The 24177-nt window shown below is 36.4% G+C and overlaps 3 protein-coding genes across 3 annotated transcripts; all 3 read left to right on the top strand.

Annotated features, from left to right (window-relative positions):
• Nucleotides 1-7210: 7210 nt before the first annotated feature.
• Nucleotides 7211-9944, top strand: LOC120327257 (chondroitin sulfate synthase 1-like). The gene has a single exon (XM_039393714.2). The coding sequence runs from the start codon at nucleotides 7262-7264 to the stop codon at nucleotides 8651-8653; it is 1392 nt and encodes a 463-aa protein (XP_039249648.2). The 5' UTR covers nucleotides 7211-7261; the 3' UTR covers nucleotides 8654-9944.
• On the top strand, nucleotides 9914-11659 carry LOC120327258 (ER membrane protein complex subunit 3-like). The gene has a single exon (XM_039393715.2). The coding sequence runs from the start codon at nucleotides 10013-10015 to the stop codon at nucleotides 10808-10810; it is 798 nt and encodes a 265-aa protein (XP_039249649.1). The 5' UTR covers nucleotides 9914-10012; the 3' UTR covers nucleotides 10811-11659.
• A 9-nt stretch (nucleotides 11660-11668) lies between these two features.
• Nucleotides 11669-17082, top strand: LOC120327256 (uncharacterized). The gene is made up of 5 exons (XM_039393713.2): nucleotides 11669-11811; nucleotides 12359-13444; nucleotides 13852-14101; nucleotides 14177-14338; nucleotides 15119-17082. The coding sequence occupies exons 1-5, from the start codon at nucleotides 11718-11720 to the stop codon at nucleotides 15327-15329; spliced, it is 1803 nt and encodes a 600-aa protein (XP_039249647.2). The 5' UTR covers nucleotides 11669-11717; the 3' UTR covers nucleotides 15330-17082.
• Nucleotides 17083-24177: the final 7095 nt, after the last annotated feature.

Here is a 24177-nt window from a genome sequence, read left to right as displayed (position 1 = left end):
TACATGAGTGTCAATTGGCATCTAAGCTCAGCCATAGACAAAAAGTTTCGGACTGCAGTTGGCGTGACGAAATGTTTTTAAATATATCTTCTACAATAAGATTATTTGATTGCATACTACTGAAAGTTCCGCCTTATATGTCTTTTCCCATTGCACTATTCCTTTACTGATATTCGATAATATGACGCTCATCTGACATAGTTCTTAAAGTGTGTAGATAGGTATAATCTTTTCCACGCTGTTCATATGGGGATGCGCGAATATATATAAGAATTGCTAATATTCGTTTGCAATGCGATGAATTCCCATCTTGGCATTTCTGCCTCTCGCAATTGCTGCGTATACTTATCGGAGAAGTTCTGTGGCGTGGTTATCAAATGAAAAAAAAAACATGGGAGTATTTTTTCTACTTCTCTACTACTATCAAACCTTGACATTTTGTGAAAACTTTTTTTCCATGCAACCTTTTTTTAAACATCCCCAACAACCACAATTAATTCTGTTATTAAACTTCCAAAACAAACACATAAAATCATCAACAGATGCATATCGCTAAGTAGATATTGCTGAATTGATCTTTATTTTACCATTTTTCATGTAATTCTTTTTGGTAAACTTGTTATCTATCGTAAATACGGCACATTTGACAATGTTGTAGTGTGACTTTTTTGGCCTCACATTTTTGATATTTGTAGTTAGAGCTCTTGGGGCTCTGTCAAACAAAGTTACAAACATAATATTGGCTGTAAATTGCAAAACATGATCATGTTGTTGGAATAACTTGGCATTTTATCACCCGTATATCATTCATTGTTGAGAATATTAATGAAATCATAAAATTTAAAAATCCGTTTTCGTGAATTTTTTGTTGTAGCTGAATTCCAGGGACAACATGACAACAGGCAAGAGAAGCACGGTCGCCTCTTTTAGTTTATGACAGGGACCCCGTCCACTTTAGAGGCCGCTGATCGGTTATCTGGGAGCAAGAACAAACAGATGGAAATGCGAATATATAATAACAATGTATTTTTATAGAAGAGAAGAAGCTAAAGTGTTGAGAGATTTTGGTAGTTTGAAAAGCATTGGCATGGAACATAAGAATGAACTACATTCTTTCCTAGGGAAATACTATAAAATGTAGCAATTTTCTCATTCTTGTTCTCGTGATATCATTAAATTTCACTGCCCGTCGTGATCATCCCGCTGCATAACAATTCTCGCTAACAAATAATTGACTGTTCTCCACCGGGTGTATATCCACTTGAACCACTGGCGACTGCATTAGCAGGCTTGTATCGTTAATTGCAACAATAGAGGGTATTTTGAAATAGTACTCTTTATTTTACGCGTACGTTTCAACAGTATTTCTGTTTGGTGCTTCCGTACTTTGTCGTAGGTTATGGTTCAGGTTGTGCGTCATTATGATGCACAGGTTTGACGAAAAACACTAATACAAATATCTCAACAAATACCTAAAAGTTATTGATTTTATTTTCTAGTAAATTTGGTGCTTGCGTAGTTTGTGCACCAAGATTGCGCACAACCTGAACGTAGTATTGTAACAGGTTATGGTTCAGGTTGTGCGTCATTATAGTGCACAGGTTTGACGGCAAACACTAATACAAATATCGAGCCGTAAAGAAAATTGCTCAAGGCTGCAAACTCCACACCCATGTAGAAATGATTGGCAATGACCCCAAGATGAATAATCACAAATAAAAAAAACTGTATGTCTGAAATCAAACTTGGGCCAGAAAGGTTCCCTTATCTGCCGGACTATGACTTGCGAAAACGGATCTTTTATAGTCTTTTTGAAAACAGATAAATGAGTATTAAAATATAGCATCACAGGTTTAAATAACAGAGTTGCACAAATTTGGTCAGGCAACGCCAAACCGTGATATTTTTACAGACGACGTTAGGTGAAAATTAGGTGAAAATGAAAAAAGTTATATAGAGGACTTGCACGGGTCACGTGACCTTGTTTACTGGACGGCAATAAAACAAAAACGTCCATTTGGCTCCTGTCAGTTGCAAGTCGGATTATACGTTTCCGTTTTGTTTGGCTGTTGAAAATGGTTATTTCGTATTGTTCCGCTGGCTGTACGTATAGTATAGACAACGAAATGGATCTTCAGTTATATTCCACTGTTTTCAAAAGATCCGGAACGTCGCGCAATGTGGATATTATCTATTGGCAGGACTGCTTGGTGTCAAGTCCAGAAGCCATCTCACTTGTGTTTCACTGTTTGCGGACAGCATTTCGTTGATGACTCAATGTGCCGTTATCAATTTTTTAAATATTCATAAGCTCCCTCATTTCAATGGAAAGCAGATGGCAAACTACCGTTATTGGTAGGCCTAGGCGTAGGCCTACTCGCAGACTTGACTCGTGTAAGGTATTAATCAATAATTGCCAAAAGGTATTGTTTCCCTAGTTAGCAGGTAATCTATTAGTAAGTGTGAAAAGTTGAATAGATAACTAAAGTTTAACGCCAGTGCTAATGCAAAAAAATAACCAGAATTCAATTGAATTCTTCATCTAAGAATACGCTCGCCACCGCATCTCTGATCCCCATGGGAGTTTCACAGGTTCCAATCCCATGCGGGGATAGTTATGTGCGAGGGGATTGCAGCTCTCCTCCCACTGAGGGTGGTTCACACGACCGCTGGTCGATTACGACATCCCACACCATCAAGTATATGCTTCTAAAAAAAATAACTGGCTAACTGATCCCGACATAGAATGGTAATCATACGATGTTGCACCTTGTAATCTGTCCCCAACCACAGATAAATTCTATCCTGAAAACTACCCACATTGCTAGGCATAGTTGCGTTTTAAATTGAAAGAAATCTTCATTAATGGTCAGAAGGTGTTGTCTGATTGTTTTGTTGCAAAAGGCAGGACCATTTCAACAAATTCTGTTAACTTGTATGCGTTGCAATATTAATTTGCAGTTGTTAGCATAAACATTTAATGTGTCTTTCGACTAGACCTACCACATTTAAAAAAAAGCCGCCTACAACCCTGTTCACTAGAACCATAATACTGTAAAATATTTGATAGAAATTACCCCCGAGGCATCATATCTTCCATTTGAAAGGGCTGTGGAGGCAGATACATTTTTTACTCTAAATTATGGAATGTTACTTCCAGGTTATCTTAACCTTGCTTATAGATATCTTGAGGTCAGTGACTCCAACTGACCCATGCATGCCACACTGAAAATTCTCTTGTGTACCCATAAAATAAGGCTGTTGGAGCCTTCAGACCTCGAAACAGTCGAATCTGAGCACGATGGATTCATGTGAAACACGTAATATGCATTTAGAGGCAGAAATATCCCATCCTGAGCAGCACCGATCCACAACCTCCTGCCTATGGAATCAAAACATTAGACAAATTGGTGTACTGTGCGCATTCACAAATCTTTGCGAATCAAATGTGCCCTTTGACTAAAGAAAATTTAGCATTGAAGTCGCAATGCAATCGCAATATTACGCCTCGCTAAGTTTCATTGGCAACTGTATCTGGTTGTAGTATCGGTGTCCAACTTTAGACTGGAACCTTCACTACCAGACCCACCGAAACAATTTTTTTTCTTGATAGGGTCGTCTTGAAGTTGCTTTCGTTAAAGCACAATGGACACTTTATCTCCACCAATCCACAGTAATCACAAGTTACTTTTTCATTACGATAAGCATCAATAAATGGATACTGAGGGGGGGGGGGGGCCAGTTATTTGTTTTCAGAAGCATGGACTTGGATAGTGGGGAATGGTCGTAACCGATCATCGGTCATGTGAACCACCCTCGGTGGGAGTAGAGCTGCAATCCTCTCGCATTCTTTCTGGGATTGAGACCTGTGAAATTCCCTCTCACATCCTCTCTGGGATTGAAACCTGTGAAACTCCCAGGGTGATCAGAGATGCGGTGGCGAGCGTATTCCTAGATGGCGAATTCAATTGAATTCTGGTTATTTTTTGCATGACCACTGGTGTTAAACTTTAGTTATCTATTCAACTTTTCACACTTAGTAATAGATTACCTGCTAATTAGGGAAACAATACCTTATAGCAATTGATTATTAATTCCTTACTGTCTTACACAAGTCAAGTCTGCAACTGCAAGTAGGCCTACGCCTAGGCCTACTAATAACAGTAGTCTGTCATCTGCTTTCCATTGAAATGAGGGAGCTTGTGAATATTCAAAGAAATTGATAACGGCACACTATCACCACATTATCACTCACCATCAACGAAGTGCTGTCCGCAAACAGTGAAACACATGTAAGATGGCTTCTGGACTTGACACCAAGCAGTTCTGCCAATGCAATAGGCAATAGATGATATCCACATTGCGCGACGTTCCGGATCTTTTGAAATCAGTGGGATATAACTGAAGATCCATTTCGTTGTCTATACCATACGTACAGCCAACGGAACAATACGCAATAACCTTTTCCAACAGCCAAACAAAACGGAAACGCATAATCCGACTTGCAACTGACAGGAGCCAAATGGACGTTTTTGTTTTATTGCCATTCAGTAACAAAGTCACGTGACCCGTGCAAGTCCTCTATACCATAGGTTCTCAAAGTGCTCCGTACGGAGCCCCAGGGCTCCGCGAGAGAAACCCAGGGGCTCCGCGAGCTATTGGATTACTTTTCAAAATACTGACTAGTTTTGTAACTGTTCTAATAAGAAGCAATAACAGCTTTGATAAAATCTGACAACAAAATAGCCTCGAAATATGGCAAAGAGGCGGAATTAAAAAATGACATTATTTATAAGCAGGAGCGCAGCCAGGATTCTTAAGAGGGTGGTGGTTCAAAATTGGAATCGGAAATTTCCGCGCAACATTCTTCGCGATTAAAAAAAACGGATAAAGAGATTTCTATTGCGTAAAATATTTAATCCATGACCGATGCGAGCATTTAACGAACAATTGAAATTATTTTATTGCATTCGGCTCCGTCGGTAGTTTCAGAATGAAAAAAAAGGTACATCGCGGAGCGCGCACAATTGATTGCGTGCGGCTCCGTCGGTAGTTTCATAATGGGGGAAAAGGTACATCGCGCGCACAATTGATTCGATTTCGCAGTTACTACGATGAAAACCTAACATAACACCAATTTTTGTGATTTACAATGTCTATAAATACGTTTTCAATCTGAGGTGAGTCTGCTGAAACCAAACCTGTGATCTTCCATTTTAAGTTTTAGTTTTATTATTTTAGAATGCCGCTTTTCAATCAAGAAATTTTAGTTGCGGATTTATCTCTTTATTAATTATTATTTTTAGCATTTCGTAACGATGACTATAATATGGTAATATGTTTTTCACATTGAACTCATAATTCCCCACGAGAACAAAAAAGCGAATGACGTCGTCATTGTGTAACTATACATGTATATATATGCCGAGGGAAATTTTTGATTTAGGGAGAATAAACACCGGCGTAAAGATGTTAAAAGGTTCAAAGACACGCCATGCTGACGAAAAAAATCGGCGATTGTAACAAAATGCAATTGCGCACGTTATTAGAGGCCTTTTAAGTCTTCCAAAAATGTCAAAAGGGAAAAGATTCGACCCCTTATTTATTAATATGTTTGTCAAGTGTCAAATTTACAGCTTTAGTGTATATATAATTTATGTTTGAAATTTAGATTTATGTATGACTTGTATTAACCCTAAGGTTCAGCATTTAAATTAAGTAAAGTACTTTTAACTTGCTCAGGAATATTAATCTGAAAGTAACAACTTTAACATTTATTTTGGGGCTCCGTGAATAATAGTCAACCTTTCCAAGGGCTCCGCAACACCAAAAGTTTGAGAACCCCTGTTCTATACCACTACTATGGTGAATAAATATCAGTAAATAAATCTTTGTATAATTATATATTTATATTTAAAACAAGAGAGATATGATCAATATGAGGGCACGGAAGGCAAAACTAAATATTTTATCATCAATTTCCCGAAAATCATATGCGGTAATTTATCAACAGTAATATTGGAAGAAATGAGAGAAAGTTTATGTCATTTTGTCAAACCAAAAAAAACAATATATGCATACATATATAAATATCAAATAAAGAGATGCAGTCGGTACATGACTGGGATACCACCGTCGTCGAAATCAGTTGCCAATGCCATGCCACCCAATTCCATGAGCATAAAATATACGTGAGAGTCCATTTCGTTGTCTATACTATACGTACAGCCAACGGAACAATACGAAATAACCAGGAAACGTATAATCCGACTTGCAACTGACAGGAGCCAAATGGACGTTTTTTTTTGTTTTTTTGCCGTCCAGTAAACAAAGTCACGTGACCCGTACAAGTCCTCTGGTCGAATATTTTCTTATGCCACCAAGTGGTTGGGGAAGCCCAATGGACAAAACGTCCATGGACAGATGGGGATTCCATATTGGCTCTGGAATTTAATTTGGCCAAAAAAAAAGCGAAAAGTCTGTAAATCATAGGACCAAATCATAGCCAACAGCATAGAAAACAAGTCTGTGTTGTTGACCGTGATTTGTGGTAAATCAGCAATCTGGCAATACAGAAACTCCGTCAAATATGATGTTATTTATAAAATGCAGTGTAATTTAAGAGCAATTTTCAAATGTAAAGTACTGGAATGTATGAGTTTGATGGGCAGTGAATGCAGGAATAATATTATGCAATACCAAGCGCGGCGGTGTGGCTCAACGGGCTAAGCGTTACTGCGTTAGGAATACGCTCGCCACCGCACCTCTAATTACTCTGCGTGGGTTTGCAGGTTCGAATCCCATGCAGGGATGGTTATGTGCGAGAGGATTGCTGGACTCCTCGCCGTCGTTGGGTGGTTCACGTAACCGCTGGTCGGTCACGGCTTCCTCCACCACCAAGTCCATGCTTCCGAAAACAAACAATATAACTAATCCCATATCCGACTTGGAATGGTAGCCGGACGAGAGGCCGTGGTTCGCCATAGCCGTCTTATCGGTTTTCCTTTCCCCCCGGGATAAATATGTAAATCCTATCCTAAATGTCCTATGTAATCTCAAATTGGAAATGTTCTGGGTTACAGAAATACAGAGTGGGTAGGTGGTCCATTAATGCCAGAGTGTTTCATCTTTGCCACAGAACATCATTCCTACATAGCTACCATGAATGAAAACTTATAGCCTACAGTTTAGCAGTGTTAATTCTGTAATTTGTACACTCAAATATACAGGTTATGCTAAGAATTACATAGAGTACAGTAGTATGGAATGCCGGAATATCTTGAGATTCAAGCAAGGAAGTATTCAATTTGTAATATCTGTGATACTTGGATGGTTTATGAGCGAAAGAATATTGAGTATTGATAAAGGATCTCAAGTATCATTTAATTCAAATTCTTCTTTTTGTGATCCATGTCGTCCACTTGTGTGCCCATCTTGTGAAAATCAAGGTCATCTATTGCGTAATACACGAAACTTGAATGTGGAGAACAGCTATTTTCGGACGTATCCATACAAACCACAAAATGTTGCAGAAGACATTCTCTCAAGATGGAGATACGTGACGAAAAAACACATGTTTGAGAATATAAATGGGGAACCTAGGGTGGGGTTGAATGGCATGTGGCGAGAAGAACGAGAGTCTATTGAGAAGTTCGTTACTAAATATGGATCATCTCGAAACGACAACTTTAAGAGTATGCTTCGTAAAACTGATCCATTCTATGGAACTATATATCATGTTAATGTTGAAAAATCAGAACCATCTGGTAACGAAATTTTACAGATTCGCAGAGGTTTTCAGGGCAGTAAACCAAAATTGATTGATATATCATTAGTTGAAGAACGTAAATTGGTTACTGTGATATCACCTGTTATGAAAGTTTCTCAACGGTTTCATGCTTTTCTAAACAGATTTGAGCATGATATTTTGAGGAACTCAAGAGATGGGTCTGGCAATGTGAAACTTCTCTTTGTGATATTTCAACCTGCAAAAGAAGATGATGGTTCAAAAGAAGTTTTAAAAGTATTGGATAATTTCAAAGCAAAAAATCCCCATGCGTTTGTTGAGCATATTCTTACAACTGGAAAATTCAGTCGAGCTATGGGATTACATCTTGGTGTACAAAAATGTTCAGAAAATGATTTGATGTTGTTTTTGGATGTTGATTTGATTGTAACTGATAATTTTTTCAACAGGATACGTCGAAATACTATTCAGAATAAGTCTGTTTATTTTCCTGTCACTTACTCTCAATATGATCCAAATATTATTGACGAAGCAGCTAAAATTGATGGAATTTCATCTGAGATATGCCAAAATAAAATTTCAATAAATGAAAGCACAGGGTACTGGATACATTATGCTTTTGGCATAACATCGATGTACAAATCGGATTATAAGAAAGTTGGTGGTTTTAAATTAGACATTGAAGGTTGGGGAGGTGAAGATGTAGACTTGTATAAAAAGTTTATTTCTGACCCTGACATTGAAGTTTTTTCAGCTGTAGATCAAGATCTTATTCATGTTTATCATAGCAGAGGATGCGACCCAGATCTGCCTCACGATCAATATCGAATGTGTGTTGGAGCATGGGCAGAAACATTGGGTTCGCAGATGGAAGTATCTGCTTTGTACTTATCTAAAACTCAATAACTTTAAATTTCCATTATAATTGAAGTATTGCAAAGTAAATTGCATAGTAATATGATTTGTATTTATTGCCGTAAATGAAATTGGTATCAAATCTAAAAGCATGGAGAACATTAATTTGAAAAATTCAAAAGGAGGTATTCATATTCTGCTCTTCAGATAACTTAATTAGGACTTGCGTTCATTCAATCTAATGAGACAATACCATGTCTATTAAAATGTAATTACCGGTAAGCATTGTGACCAGGCTTTTCATAATTATTATCAAGCTACACAGTTCGCAACTCCGAATTTTGTATGTCTTATTATGGGTTGGTTACTATGTTGACTAGCTGTCATTCTTCAATCATGTATCTTCAATTGAATCTTAACTTAATATTATTGAACATAATATATTGGATTACTCTGAAAAAGATATAAAAGTTTTAATACAGTTCTGACAATTTTTTTCTATTTGACAGCAACTGGAGGGATGGTCTGCAATAAATTTCTGTTAAAAAAAATCATTCCTAGCAATTATTTCTCAAAACACTAAATAATATAACACCTGAAAATGGGTATTGAATAATGAATACACTATAATGCACTATTTATAACTCTCTATACTGACATTATTACTCGATATAATTATACAACATAATTACAGGTTGGTTACTAATTATCATTTCTCTCAATTTCTTATAACCACATGTGAAAGAAAGATATAGCAGAGCTCGATTCAATTTGAAATGGTGTATTTAAATCTGTCTTATTCCAAATGCCCACTAAATACCAATTTCTTTATGATATATATTTTTATTATGTTTATGTCATATAATCTAATCATATTGAAGCACGAATTTGATACCAATGCACATGTATGTTAATTTTTGTTATATTGACATTTTTATTGCTGTTCACTTTTTGTCATCCTTATTATAGATTGTTTGTATCTTGGTATGGATATTTATAGTGTATTAAATACGAGAGCTTTATAACAATTCCTTGACTATAATTAACAAATGAGGTTGCTAATTACACTTGAAATTCTTTCAATTTTTCTTATACTCTATTTCAAAATATTTATTGTATTATGCCTATAATAATTCTGTATAGTTTTATACTTTACAATGCCATTTTGAGGGTACGGTATATCGTTTTTTCACATTGCCTTGTTTAGTATTTCTTTGAGCAATCAAATGGTTTTTTCCCGTTAATTGTCGATTGCAGCACAATCCTGTATCCCAGACTCTTCATTATTAATGTCTTTCTATATGAAATAAATTGACACAACCACTGTTTTTATTTCAGATAATTGATTATATTAGTATAACCTCATCTTTTGCCAAGACTAAAAAGTGAAGATTTTGCTTACTGTCAACTATGGCAGAACCAGAGCTGCTATTAGACTCCAGCATCAGGATATGGGTTGTACTGCCGATCGTTTTTATAACATTTGTGTTTGGTATAATTCGACATTATCTATCTCTTCTTATGAGTTCTGATAAAGTTGTTTCAATCGATCAAATTCGTGATAGTCAAGTTATTTTACGATGTCGGTATCTTCGTGAAAACGGCCATTATCTCCCACCATCAGCATTTAACACACGAAAGCATTACCTTATTAATGATGAAGATGGACTCATCACTAAGGGAAAGGAAAAGCAAGGCCAAGCAAAGAATCCCATGACTGACCCCTCTATGATGACTGATATGCTTAAAGGAAACGTTCTTAATGTTTTGCCAATGATTGTAATCGGTGGCTGGATACAATGGACTTTCTCTGGTTTTGTGACAACTAAAGTGCCATTTCCCCTCACGATTCGTTTTAAGCCCATGTTGCAGAGAGGTATTGAACTTGAGGCACTTGATGCTTCATGGGTTTCATCTGCATCATGGTATTTTTTGAATGTGTTTGGTCTAAGAAGCATGTACTCCCTCATTCTTGGTGAAGACAACGCTGCAGATCAGACTAGAATTATGCAAGAGCAGATGTCAGGAGCTGCCCTCAATATGCAACAAGATCCTCAGAAGGTTTTTAAAGCGGAATGGGAATCATTGCAAGTTACTCAGCATAGAAAAATGTTAGAATTTGCTCCTGAACGATGTTGTTCTACTCACATCTTTCCAGATGAAATTTACACAGCTGAAATGCCCCATCATAAATCGATTGATGGTTGATTTTATGTGTTCATATGTCCGTTGATATTTGGGAGATTTGAAATATTCAGAACAATGAGATGGTACTTATTTCTTGAAGTTGTCAATGTCCAATTGCCTGTACCTGGCTATAAATTCCATAATTACATAATTTAATATCCTACTACTGGTATGTGTTTTGAGTATAATGCAGAATTCGAAGAGATATTGTCATATTATAATTTCGCTGCATATAATTTCAATTTTTTTATCAATCATTTCCCAATTTCAATCAAACTTTGTTGATATCTCTAGCTTTTGTATTATGACAATGAAGGGATATGTTGGGTGAGTGTTGGGTCCAAGCTAAACCTATTATTTATTGTTATATATTGAAGCAAAATTGAAGTTAATTCTTAAAATAAAGAACTCTGTCAAGATCTTGAATAAAACCTATTTTCAATGCCGTGCATGTTTAATTATTTGGTTTAAAGATATGCTAATTGAAAAATTTTATGAATTACTTTTCTTTTAGTCTATACAAGGCTCCAAAGAGTTGGGTGCTTGTCTTAGGGATTAAATTATTATTTTTTTCATATATGTTTTGGGTATGTTGAACACATACACATGTTGATTACAATTTTACAGTCATAATATTGGAAGTTGTTGAAGATTGAATTCATTATTTAGGATGCAGCCTTGAAGTGAAACAGGATAGAAAATGGCCAGATAGCTGGAATGAAACGCTGTTTTTTTTGTCAATCAAACATTGAGAATTTTAAATCTCATTTGGTAAATGTTATCCCTCCCTGTGTTGAACTATATGTTTTAGGGCTTTAATGTTTTGTCAAAAATATTTACTGTTATCATGTCATCGTCATTTGATGTTAGTTTAGAAGCAGATATGTTCTATCTAATTGGTACTGTATTTTAATTTGATGCTGCTAACATGCCTTTGTTTGGTAAGAAATCGAAGAAGACCAAGGCTGTTACTGCAATTGCTGGAAAATATATAAAAAGAGAGTCTTCACCTTTCATATCAAGTGAGTTTACTTTCATAAATAATATTATAATCCATCCATTACTTGGGTTGGCACGTCATGGTAAGTGTTAGGAATATACTTCCAATCCCACCTCTGATAATCCCGCGTTCGTTCGCAGGTTTAAATCCAGTGGGGAATAATTATGTGCGAGTGGATTGCTGGAAACTCCTTTCCACAGTACCTGCCCTGTGGAGTAGTTCGCATACCCCTTCCAGGTTATAGCTTCCTCCATTATCACGTCCATACAACTGACTAACTATTTCCATATCCGACATGGACTGATAACCGGACAAGATGCTATAGTACGCCATATTATTAGGCCATCTTTCTTCTCCCCGTGGATAAATATGACCCTTTATCCTGTACATTTTACTTTCGAGACTTTAGTCTGAGTCTTGATTAAACTTGTTATAATGAATCGGAATGAGAAAAGTTTTCTTCTGAAGTAAATAAAAACATTATGCCCTATGTCACAGAAATTCTAATATTTAAAATCAATGCATTGTGATATAATCTGATGCTAATTGTGCTTTTTTGCCAAATTCAGATAGACCACAAGCCAATGTGTTTCGACATGGACCTACTCTACAAAGAAGATCACAATCAGTATTCAATGTGTCATCCATCGGTGATGCTTTGCCATCCTCGCCCCCAGCATTACCTTCAAATTCCAGACCGGTGTTTTCATCAGCCCAACAACTTTCTCCTATAAATTCTACATCCTCAAATAAATTTACTAACAATTCTGCAGTAACATCTGGTATGAAATTTGGTAGTAATGTCTCACCTCATGGAGGAGACATGGTGTCGATGCCCCAACATCAAAATTTATCTTTCATGCAGCAGCAGAGACTTGCCGGTTCAATGCCTTCATTGCATGTTATACGGAACATGAATTTTTCTAATATGAACAATACGCCTGTGACATCTAATGGTAATATCCCAGTGAAAAATACTCATTTGCCCCCTCAGAGACAGATAAATTCTCAACAGCAAAATGAAATTCCTCTCAGTGGACATTCTCATATCCCGTTATCTATATCCACTCAACAACAACAAGTTTCACAGCGACCTTTTCTAAACAACCGTATCACACAGACGCATCTCCCTTCAAAACCAGCAATCTTGCCATCACGCCCTCAAATCCAAATGAATATGCCAAGCGAAAGTCCACAGCAGCGTCATGTCAGGATGGCAGAACAAATAACGCCACCCAACCCGAAAACTGTTTACGCAAATCAGGTATATGTGGGACGTGGTCATTCCACAAACAACTTGGACAGAATAGTGGAACAGCAAGCTGAACCACCTCATTTAAAATCTACACCTAATATTGCAATGGCAATCACTTACAGTGACCTGCAATTATCTAACTCCCCTACGAAGCATTCACAATCACAAATGAACTTGCGACTTTCCAGAGAGTCGCTGCATCATGTACAGCAGCAGCCAGCATCGTATATGCCTTCAGAATCATATGTAGAAAATCCACCTGCTGATAGACAAATACAGCACCTTGGTGGTCAAATGCAACCTCATCTTAGTACTTCATTAAATCAAGTCAATCGTTCTCACTATGTTCAATCCATGCAGCATCCACAGCCTCATTACAAGGAGAATACAAGACTAGCAAGTAAGTATTGCTCCTGTTGAAGTTTACTTATTTGTTCGATAGGAAGTCATGCATTATTGGGCTTGGACATGGCCTATATCAGAGGTTCTCAAAGTTGATTGACTGCAGGCCTAAATTCGAAGCAGAAGGATATTCGCGGACCAGAAAAGGGGAGCGGCAAAACGGCTGGGGTTAGGCGAGCTCAACCGCCCAATTAAAAGTTCATATTCCCTTTTATGCATTTACCTCAAAAAATTATAAAGAAACATATTTGAATGTCACCATTTGTACTATCATTTAGTTTGGAAGATACACCATTGACTGTGTTTCAAAAGGCGGTTTGACTAAATGTCTTTAAATTTGGTGAGGTCACAATGATTTTATACAGTGTATTGCCAATTGTGCTATAACTCTTACATTATATCCAGGTACAAATGGTGCAAATATTAGTTTTGAAAAAGATGAACTACCACTTCCACCTGGATGGTCATTGGACAGAACATTGCAAGGACATAAATACTACATTGATCATAACACAAACACTACACATTGGACGCACCCTCTCAACACTGACAGTTTACCTCCAGGATGGGAACGAGTCAGCTCATCAAATTATGGAACTTATTATGTCGATCATGTCAGCAAGAAAACACAATTTGAGCATCCGTTGGATTTGAGGTATTTTTTTTTATCAAATATTGATAAATTTTGACCACATTTTTTATTTTATATTTATATTTTTGTTATTCTCAGACAAAATGATCAACAAATACATAACAACAATGATCTACCAGCTCCAGAACCAAGCCAGCAATATGATACTTGGAAGAGGAACCAAGTAGTGCCTGCTAATCCATACTTGAGCACAACTGAAATACCAAGCTGGTTGAAAATTTATTCTAAAGCTCCTCAGAGGTAATTGGGTAGAAAATTTTTGCTTATTCATGAATGATAAACTTTGAAAAACTTTTGTAAAGAAAACCTAAGGATGAGAATGGGAAGTGTTATTTCTAGTTTCTCAATCCTCATTTTTTAAGCAAAGAATGGTAGTTGTATTCACGCTTTACTTAGTGGTTGGCTTAGTATGCTAAGAGTTAGAAATGCCATCTCACCTCTTGACTAGCCAGTGTGGCTTCAATTCATGTGGGAGATAATTATGTGAGAGAGGATTACTAGACTCCTCTCTGTCACATATCCACTGGTCAGTTACGGGTTTCTCCTCCATCAAGTCCATGCATCTGAAACAAAAAACTGGCAAACTAATTCCATACCTGACAGGTAATCGGATGAGAGACTGTGGTTTTCCTTATGATTAGGCTATCTTATCGTCTTCGAATTCTTCAGGATAAATGAAAACCCTATTCTCACATTAATACAGATTATACTCAATCTATCATAACTTTAATTTGGCGGGTGATAATTATTGCATATCTTGGTTTCTTATCAACTGTAAGCAGGCGATTTTGTTATATATCTTTCACTCTTTACTAGCATCTCCTACGTAAAGAGCTGCTATATTTTGGAAGGACTGAATTCTCATCATTTCGGCAACACCTACTTAATTTATCTCACTCTGGGTGAGGTGGTGGGCATTTGAACCTGATGACTTCAACCCATTGTTTAGTCCCTAGGCCCTAGCGCTCACTACCAGTTAGCCCATTATTATTATTATTTATTTATATTCTATTCATTCAGATATGATCATAAATTACGGTGGGAATTGTTTCAAATTCATGAGCTGGATTGCTTCAGTGAAATGTTGACCATGTTAATGAAAAAGGAATTGAAAGAAATTGTGATGAAATATGAGAAATCAAGAGAAAATTACACACAAGAGTTACAACGTCGAGTACAGCTAGCTGGCCGACATAGTCAAGGACCAGAAAACAAACATTATTATGTATAATGTGAGATAACGTGAATTTCCTTCTGAAGAAGTAAGGTTACATGGCATTGTAAGAAGCGGAAAACTGTGTCGCATGTGACCAGTAGTTCCTTAATATATTAAGAGGTACCTAAAATTGAGATGGATGATATTCTTGCTGTAAATTTTAGTAATCCCTTTGAATTTTTGAAGATTTCATTTTTCGAATGTGCAAAAAACATTGTGAAATATGCCTTTGTGCCTTTCACATGGTAAAAAATCATGATCAACCTCCACAATCAATCTATTTAAATTCATGAAAACTTTACCCTGCATTTTGATTATTGTCGCAGATTTTTAAATGTTTATCGTTTTAGTTTTGACTACATTATCATGCATTTTTATACGACCCATTTATCTGCTCTTTGCTCCGAAAAAGGCTGTGCATAAGCAAGCAGCTATTGAAAAGGCCTGGATCTTTCTAGTCAGCATTCCCTACCCAATTTTTTTACATCCCGGGTGAGCATGGGAATGGGATTTGAACCAGAGATTTTAACCTGCAAATTCATCAAATCGAAATCTAAATCTTTAACGACTAGGCCCAATACGCACATGGACAATACAAATGCTTAATATGTTGGTCTGCTCAATATGATTCCAATCTTCTGCCATTCTGGATACCATAGTCTGAGAAGCCTGTGTTTCTATATTTCTTGGAATATGCCACATGTGTACCGATTATGGATATATTTTCGATGCTGTATTTTGCACATGCACTGGCATATAGTGAAAAATATAATCAGAAAGTATTGCAACTCGGTGTTAAATGTTTATTAGAATTGCATATTCCATGTTTTTAGTGAATATTATCTTGTTTTTTCATTACATCTTGCCATATGGAGCCACGTTCGAGTGATACATATATTTTTGTAATCTTGTGCTATTATATATTTGTTCTTAAATAGGTTTTTATTGATTTGGTGCTCTAAGTGGCCTTTTACATACATAGAATATTATATAGATTCAATTTTGATTTCATATAATTATTCAATCTTTACGGTAAATTTGATTGCAAATCAGGAAATAGTATTTTTAAAGAAGGGAAGTACGATAATACACCAAGTCCAGTGATATTCAAAAAGCAAAGATTTACTGTTTTTCATCTTGACATTGTGAAATAATGATTTATCATTTATATAGATGTCGATGGCAAATTTCATATCTAAATAATTAGATGTTCTAAATTTCTGTTATGTATTGTAAATGGATATAATTAAAATGTATTATTATTATCACTTTAATACTATCTTGTTCAAGCATAAGCATAGCAACTGCCTCATTCTGATCTGAATTAAAAAGAAAGAAGAGATCGATAAAAAATATTCTAGTCTGAAAGTTATTCATGTCAAGTAACTAACGCAGTGAATATTTCATAAGAATGGTGTGATTCTAATTATCATTTCTATTGTTAATTTCAAAAATTGAACATTTCTGAACCCGTTGGTATAGTACATGAGTATGGCTGGTACCCATATCATGTTTAGATTTGTTGTTGCACTTTATCTAATATGTAATCTTTTCCTAATTATTATCAATGAAAATCTATTGGCATCATTGTGCGATAAATACTTATCAAATGAATAATTCTTAATGTAGAATGAAATCTTTTAACATTTCTGTACTACCCATGAAGTGTTTTAATATATTTAAATATGTGAGGATTTAATACTTTTTCTGTAATTTCAATAATCCATATTTTCTTGAAAGTTGTCAAAACATTGTCTGAATCATAGCATTATGAATTCTTATTCATCAATGAGCAGATGGCCTGTTGTAACAAGTACCGGTATATTTTGGTTACATTTTGGTGTAAAGCTTTTAGCTTAGAGCGTAACTTTTTGGCCTTTTCTATAATTGGATAATATTCTCATATTCATTCTGGGTAGGGGAAAGCTGATAAAATGGGCTTGTCATATGGCAAACCACAGCCTCTCTTGCCCAGTTATCAGTTCATGTCTGGTATGGATTTAGTTGGCCAGTAAATCGATCCTGATGCATGGACTCTTCGGATTTCTTTACTATCTGTGCTGCAGGAAATAGAGTGTATCTTTCAAGTTGAAAAGGATAGGAAAGGTGATAAGACGACTTAATCCTATGGCGAACCACGGCCTCTCGTCCGGTTACCAGTCTTAGGGACAGTCTATGGCGGGTATGGGATTAGTTAGTCAGTTAGTACACCATTTGTCCCACAAGTGGTACACGTGAGACACGACATCTTGGAGACAACCATCAGAGGTGCGGTGGCGAGCGTATTCTCAACGCACTGCACGATGTGCCACGCCGCCCAGACCATTCGATGTGACCGTGCTATTTTGTGACTAAAGCTTACCTGTGGCTATCTACCTAAGTAAGGATGTCTTGCGACAAGCCATAATGGGGACCACTTCATGGTGAGGGGGAGTCCAAATATATTTTTTTACATGATGCCAGGGGCGGATTAAGCCCCTTTGGTGCCTTAAGCACTGAAGACTTTGGTGCCCCTCATGTGTAATTTAAATATAAAAACAATAAACCACATAAGTGTATTATCCATTAAAAATAATCACAACCAACAGCAAATGAAACAACTTTTACGAACATTTTTAGGTTTTTAACTATTATATATAGCCGATATATATATCGGCCGTTTACTGCCGATATGATATATCGACAAACACGCTATATCGGTTGAGCTCTAATCCTAAGGGAGTGTGACAATAAAGATTCATGCCTCCAGTCTCAACGTGAATCGAAATACCAAGGATACAAGTCACAACTGTAGTTGGAATTTTTACCGGTACCGGTACCTAGTAGTCTACCTCAGGGTGGTTTAAGGTTGCTAGATTGAAGGACCGCAAAAACTTTTGAGGTCTCGCGGGCCGCAAGTCGGAGAAAACCCAAAAGTGAACAAAATATCGCGAGTTTACTTACTTTAAATTTGATAAACAGCTAAAATTTACCGTTCTAATCAGACGATTATTATGTTGCATGGGTGGCGTTCTTAAAGAAGATATATAAAACCTTCAGTTATTTTAAAATAAATTCCCGAAAATTACAGTTGTATTTTGCGCATCTCGCGTTTAATGTCCCTTCAAATTGTAACCTTTCGTGACAGATATTACTTGAAATCAAACCAGATACTGTGTGATGGGCAAGGAAATACGTTTCCGCCGTGTTTTCCTTATGTCACCTTTCTTGCGACACCCATTTTATTACGAATTGTTATATATATTGAGTAATTTAAAAACTTGCAGCGTGAGCAAGCTTAGTGCCATCGTCAAATACCAACCAAGTCCGTCTAAGTTGGTATTTCGGGACCTAGCTAAAAAAAAACTGGATTGCTCGGCGTTAAGTCGGCTCTGCGTTTCGTCACTACTGTCACATGGCCGACGATTGAAAACATAGGAGTGTTTTTACTAAAATAAAGGCACAAAGCGTTAGAAAAAGGGGTTTGAATCTCGGGATCCCAACCCCAGTTGGAATATCTAAAAAAAAATTCAAAAACGTTTTTCCTCACATACAAATATACGCTAAAATTGATCTGTGAGCGCACGGAATGTATCAGCATGACAGGGTTTGAACCACCCTGGTCTACCTTATCAAAAAACTCCCGACTTCGCTGACCACTAGATCGTTGAAATGCGACCGTGGAACCGCCACATAGTGTAAATAGTTAGTTCATTGGTCCAATTGTTGAAAAGAAAAGAAAATTTTTTAAAACAAAAATGCAGCAACAAAGAGAATACTGAAAAAAAAAATTTTTAAGAAAACGACTCATAGGCCCATTTCGTGTCCAATAAATAAGTTTCAGTGTTTAGTTTTAATAAAGAAGGTTGAATACTTGAAGACGAAAAATAAGCGAACATTTTAAAGTTTGAGTCGTCTGGTGAACTCGTAATATTTTAATAAACACCGATAAACTATATGAAATCCTGCTCTAAAATTTCTGTGGTGCCCCTCTTTGCTTGGTGCCCTAAGCACGTGCTGATATTGTTTAATGGTTAATCCTGCGCTGATTATATATTATCGCGTGCACACGAACACTGAAGCGGCAAAAGTAGATACCATTGTGAAACATCCCCGTGGTAATTTTCCAATTTTCAACAAATTAGTTGTAAGATACCACCTTAGCACGGCGGGCACATGCACACCTACCTATTTCGTCACGGGCGACATCCCATCTGAAATTGATTAACTTCTCACTCAAAGTGGTCCTCTCCTAATTAAGGACAATGATTGGCCTTTCCAACTTTGTAAAAGGACAGAACAGCTCAATTAAAAGACTATCTTTTAAAATAAGAGAGGGTTGACAACCCCACCTAAGAACCAAAGATGTACGAAATCATTGAGAAATGCTGACCTGCGCTTACGGGACGGAGAGTAGGCTATCACCAGGAGAAGACAATCTTCTCTCATATAAACATAGCTCGTCGTTTTCAGTATGTACCAAACGATGCTAATTACTAGAAGAAAACGCGTATACTTTATCAAATAAATAAATCCTTAGTGGAATCTTTGGCGTTGTGTGTTTCTCGAGGCGACTTCTCCGTAACTTTCAACCTAAATAGGTTGCTTAGTTTTAAATTTGATATATTTTACCACTATAAAGTGGGGCTAACTTTGAATTATTCTGTAATATGATATGGGAATTATATATACGTAGTTCATTTTCGTAGGATCGAATAGCAGAAATTTGCGATCAAATATCAAGTAAAATTAAATAGGCCAGACGTTCTTGTTTCCTTAAGATGGGAGAACAATTCATATAGGTTGTGAGACGGCTCCAAAATAGTTACCCTCGGCAGCATTAAGCCATGCATTTGGCCAACTGTGGTATTACATGCGTCTGAATCCTACTCTAACTACTACATTGTCTGAAGACATTTGAATAATTCAAAATAAAAACCCTAAATTTTACATTGCTCCTGGTTCGCTGTACTCGTCATGTGTAAATGCACTAAATCCTTACTCTTAACTGCTCCCAAAAGCGAGAAATATCCATTTTTGACATGTTTTGTATATTAATTAGTCTGGCTGAGCAAAACAAGTGAAGCGAAACTGTTGTTAACCTTACAGTTGAAATCGTTGAATCAATTTGAATATGGGAAAAACCATTTCAGCATTACCAATCCTAGTTGTAATATTGCTGCCTAAAATGCAACGCTTCTAAACTGGGAACCAATATATGGAACGCATGGTTTCACGCGTTTAATTTCAAAATAAATAAAGGCAAATTCTGTAACCCCTGCTAGATGGCATCAATGCGTTAGTAAAATAAAAAAATTATAATCTATGGCGCTTTAAAGAAGGGGAGGGGGCATCAGTGGTAATGCTGCGAATGAAAATACGTTGATTAATTAAAACTTCGATCTGTGGCATGCATTTCAAAGAAGCACTATTCATTTTGAACAAATAATTCAAAAATTTATTTAAAGATTACGCTTTGCCCCATCTGTATATGACTCCAGACTTTTGCTAATCCAATTATCGTTAAAAAGTCAATTTCTTAACCAAAATTTGCATCAATGTTAGAATTAATAAGTCAAAGGCGACATTATGTCAAAACATTTCAGTCGTTCCATATTGATCGTATTATTCCAGAATTGCTACCGCCTTTTATGACATGCATCTGCGCCAACTTAAATGCAAATAAAAAAGATAATAAGTGCTTTTGTAACTCAGAAACGAGAGTATTTTATCCTCAACGCTTTTGGGTTTGATTTTCAATCTTTTTCCAATTTATAGTGAAGGTGCTTTTCCGTTGGTAAAGTTTTTATTATAGCACACTCATGAAAGGCAAATCGAGGTCTTCAAACTGCTTTCTTGCAAGGACTGTTTTGCATTCCTTTCCTCATTCGACTAACCAGGTCAAACGCTGTGTGACTCAAGCTTATGTGACGTCATTTTGTTGCATTGAGTTCTTCAGAATCCGTTCAATAACAGGAAGTAAATGTGCATTTGCGACGATGATCACACTTTTGAAAAGTTGAATAAATAAAACCTACCTTTTTTCGTATTCACTATACTGAAGTTGCAGAAATTCGAATCTATTTTGTGCTTTTTAAATGAGGCTATGTGGGGCTTAAGCACACAAGCAATTTTCGACCTATTCCAAATTAAAAATTAAATTAGTTTTGTTTTCAATCTCTTCGAACATATTTCAAACAGTAATAAGCGATTGCCAACGATAGTATTTTAGCAGTCTTAAGAAGGTTGTTGCTAGAAGGCATGTGCTTTGGATAAGTTGTATTGATTGTTCGTCAGGTTATCCAGGATTTGGCAGACAGTTATTTGACATAAGATTAGAAATGCGTCATCAGTAAACGAGGGACCTATCATAATGCCCGCACAACGGGAGACTTTGGGCTACATGCATCCAACCTGCGCCTGTGTTCGCAGAGTTGAAAAAACTTCCGCGGTCATATTTACTGTCTTAAAATAACGCGTAGGACGTTACGATGCATGTAAGTGTTGTCATGGTATAAATTAATAAAAAGTTTTGAAGATGTTATCGTAGACTTTTAATAAATTATGAATGGCAATATGGTGTAAATGCGTCTTCGAATAACGACTCGCAATATAACAAGTTCTTTTTGTACATATATGTTTCAAGTTACCGGCGTATATCGATGGCGCAATGTAACACGGACGAAGTTATTTAAACAATAAATTATTAAAAATGAAAAATAAATTATACAACCATTTGATTAGTTTGCAACCTAAGTTTGCACTCGTAAAATCTATACATATGATGCATATTACGAAGTCATCCCGCGACACGACACGGAGTGATCCTATGGATCGTTTCGCTAAATTGTTGTTGTTGTCTACTGTTAAAGCGGGAAAAAAAGGTCGAACAGACTGAACCCCATTTGATACTTTAGTCACGTTATGGCGCTCGATAGTACGATAGTTTGTATTGCCCATCTACGCAGGACTGCACCATTACATTGTAGGTTATTTTGACAAAAAAAGTGCGCGCACATCCAGTCATCTCTAAAACGTCAATATACATTTGAATTATTTCAATGAGATTACGCTTGCTTATTACTTTGAGATAGGCACAACGCTTGCACAAAAGTTTATTTAAATCCGAACGCCGATGATGGAAGTAAATAACATTAGACGCAAACTGGATTTCTAAAACTGGAATTCGTTTAAAAAAGAAATGTCAAAGTGTAATTATGACCAGGTAAATCATAGAGTGACGTTTCTTTCGATTTTTTTAACTCGTGTTTCCACGTATTTGATTGCACATAAGACAACATAATCTCTTCACATGAAATAGCAAGTTAATTAGTTAGGTTTCGTTACACTTGCTACTTCGTGGATAGAGATTATGTTGTTCTTGTTTATCTTTCCAATATTATAGTTCAAACATCTTTATGAGAACTGCTGGACACGGATCCGAAGTAGGATATAAACAAGGAGGAAGGACTTGCAGTTCAATACACAATATCCTAGTGCTCTCTATTTGAGAGTAAATACATAAACACGGGCTATGATAAATCATATCGGTGTGACTTCACTCCTATCGGAAATTCTTGTTCTCGGACGCAAATTCTGATGGATACTTTTATTTTTCTGACTTGTTATTTTAAAAGCTTTTCGAGGTATTGAATTAAACTTGCAATATACGATTGAAATTTAGATTTGTTAAATTAAATTCCCGATTTTGACATCACCACGAAAAACTTTAAAATTAGCTGGTTTTCCTGTTACCCCTTGGCGTGAGCGTGAATTGATTTTCAGACTTCTTGTTCCATATACTGTAAAACTCGCGAGATCGACCGCGCCAATACGACCTTTGCGTCACACGATTTGAATCCAATCGTTCGCGTAAAAAATTGGTTCAGTACGTTAAGCAATTAATTCCTACTACAATAGATCTTGTTTACTACTGACACAGAACGTTCTTCATAGCAACATTATAACATCTTGGCTACAACAAAGGGTATGTGGCATCTATTATAATATTCCGATGCTTTTTCGTGAAAAGCGAGAGAAAAACATTCGCCACGAATAAATTTGGTGTAGACAGAATAGACAGGCGCATATTACGTCTACATCGCAGAGAGAAACAGTTGCAGAATGTTTATAGATTAGATACCTTAAACGGCATTCTAGACAAAGAATATATTCGAACCTGAGCAATTTTTAGCAGCTGTATTTATATTATTATTCAACGTTGTCAAATTGTTTAGCTTAAGATGAAATTTTAGAAGTAGTCAGATCGGATACATTTGAAATGTAGATCAGTCATTACTGCTAGCCTCGGATATTGTATCTACTGGAGATATATATGAAACAAGTCTTTTCTCCTAAAGTTTCAGTTTCTATGGGAAAAGAACGAAGATTATCTGTAATTTTGAGTATACGCTTGAAGCATTCGCGAGAAGTTGAGCAGAATTGTATGAAGATGATTAAATGGACAAATTTCTTTGCTCGCTGCATTTGCGCTGCACTTGAAGAAACAAAAAATAATTAGAATTCAAGAGTTTTCGCTTTAATGAATGCGTAGCACGGTTGTATATATGGTATTGATATAAATATAAATATTCGATTTGCCGATTGTACACATACGACGACGACGTGTGTACCGTACCATAGGGTCATCAGTATCTTTGGGTATATGTTATTATTGTATTGCATAAGCAGCTCGCGCACTTCTTCGTGAAAAATAAAGTATAAATGGATCGAAACAACGTACCAAGCAACCAGACGAACGAAAAATTTGGTTAAGTGCTAATCGAAGGAATACTATTTTTATTATAGGATTAACTGCCACGCGAGACAGTTGAATTAGAACAATTATTATATATTAGTATTCTCAGCCATATGTCATATGATT

Source organism: Styela clava, chromosome 4 (assembly GCF_964204865.1).
Source record: "Styela clava chromosome 4, kaStyClav1.hap1.2, whole genome shotgun sequence".
Classification (NCBI taxonomy): Eukaryota; Metazoa; Chordata; class Ascidiacea; order Stolidobranchia; family Styelidae; genus Styela; species Styela clava.
Note: the sequence above shows the minus strand (reverse complement) of the source record. Positions and strands in the feature narration are given on the sequence as shown.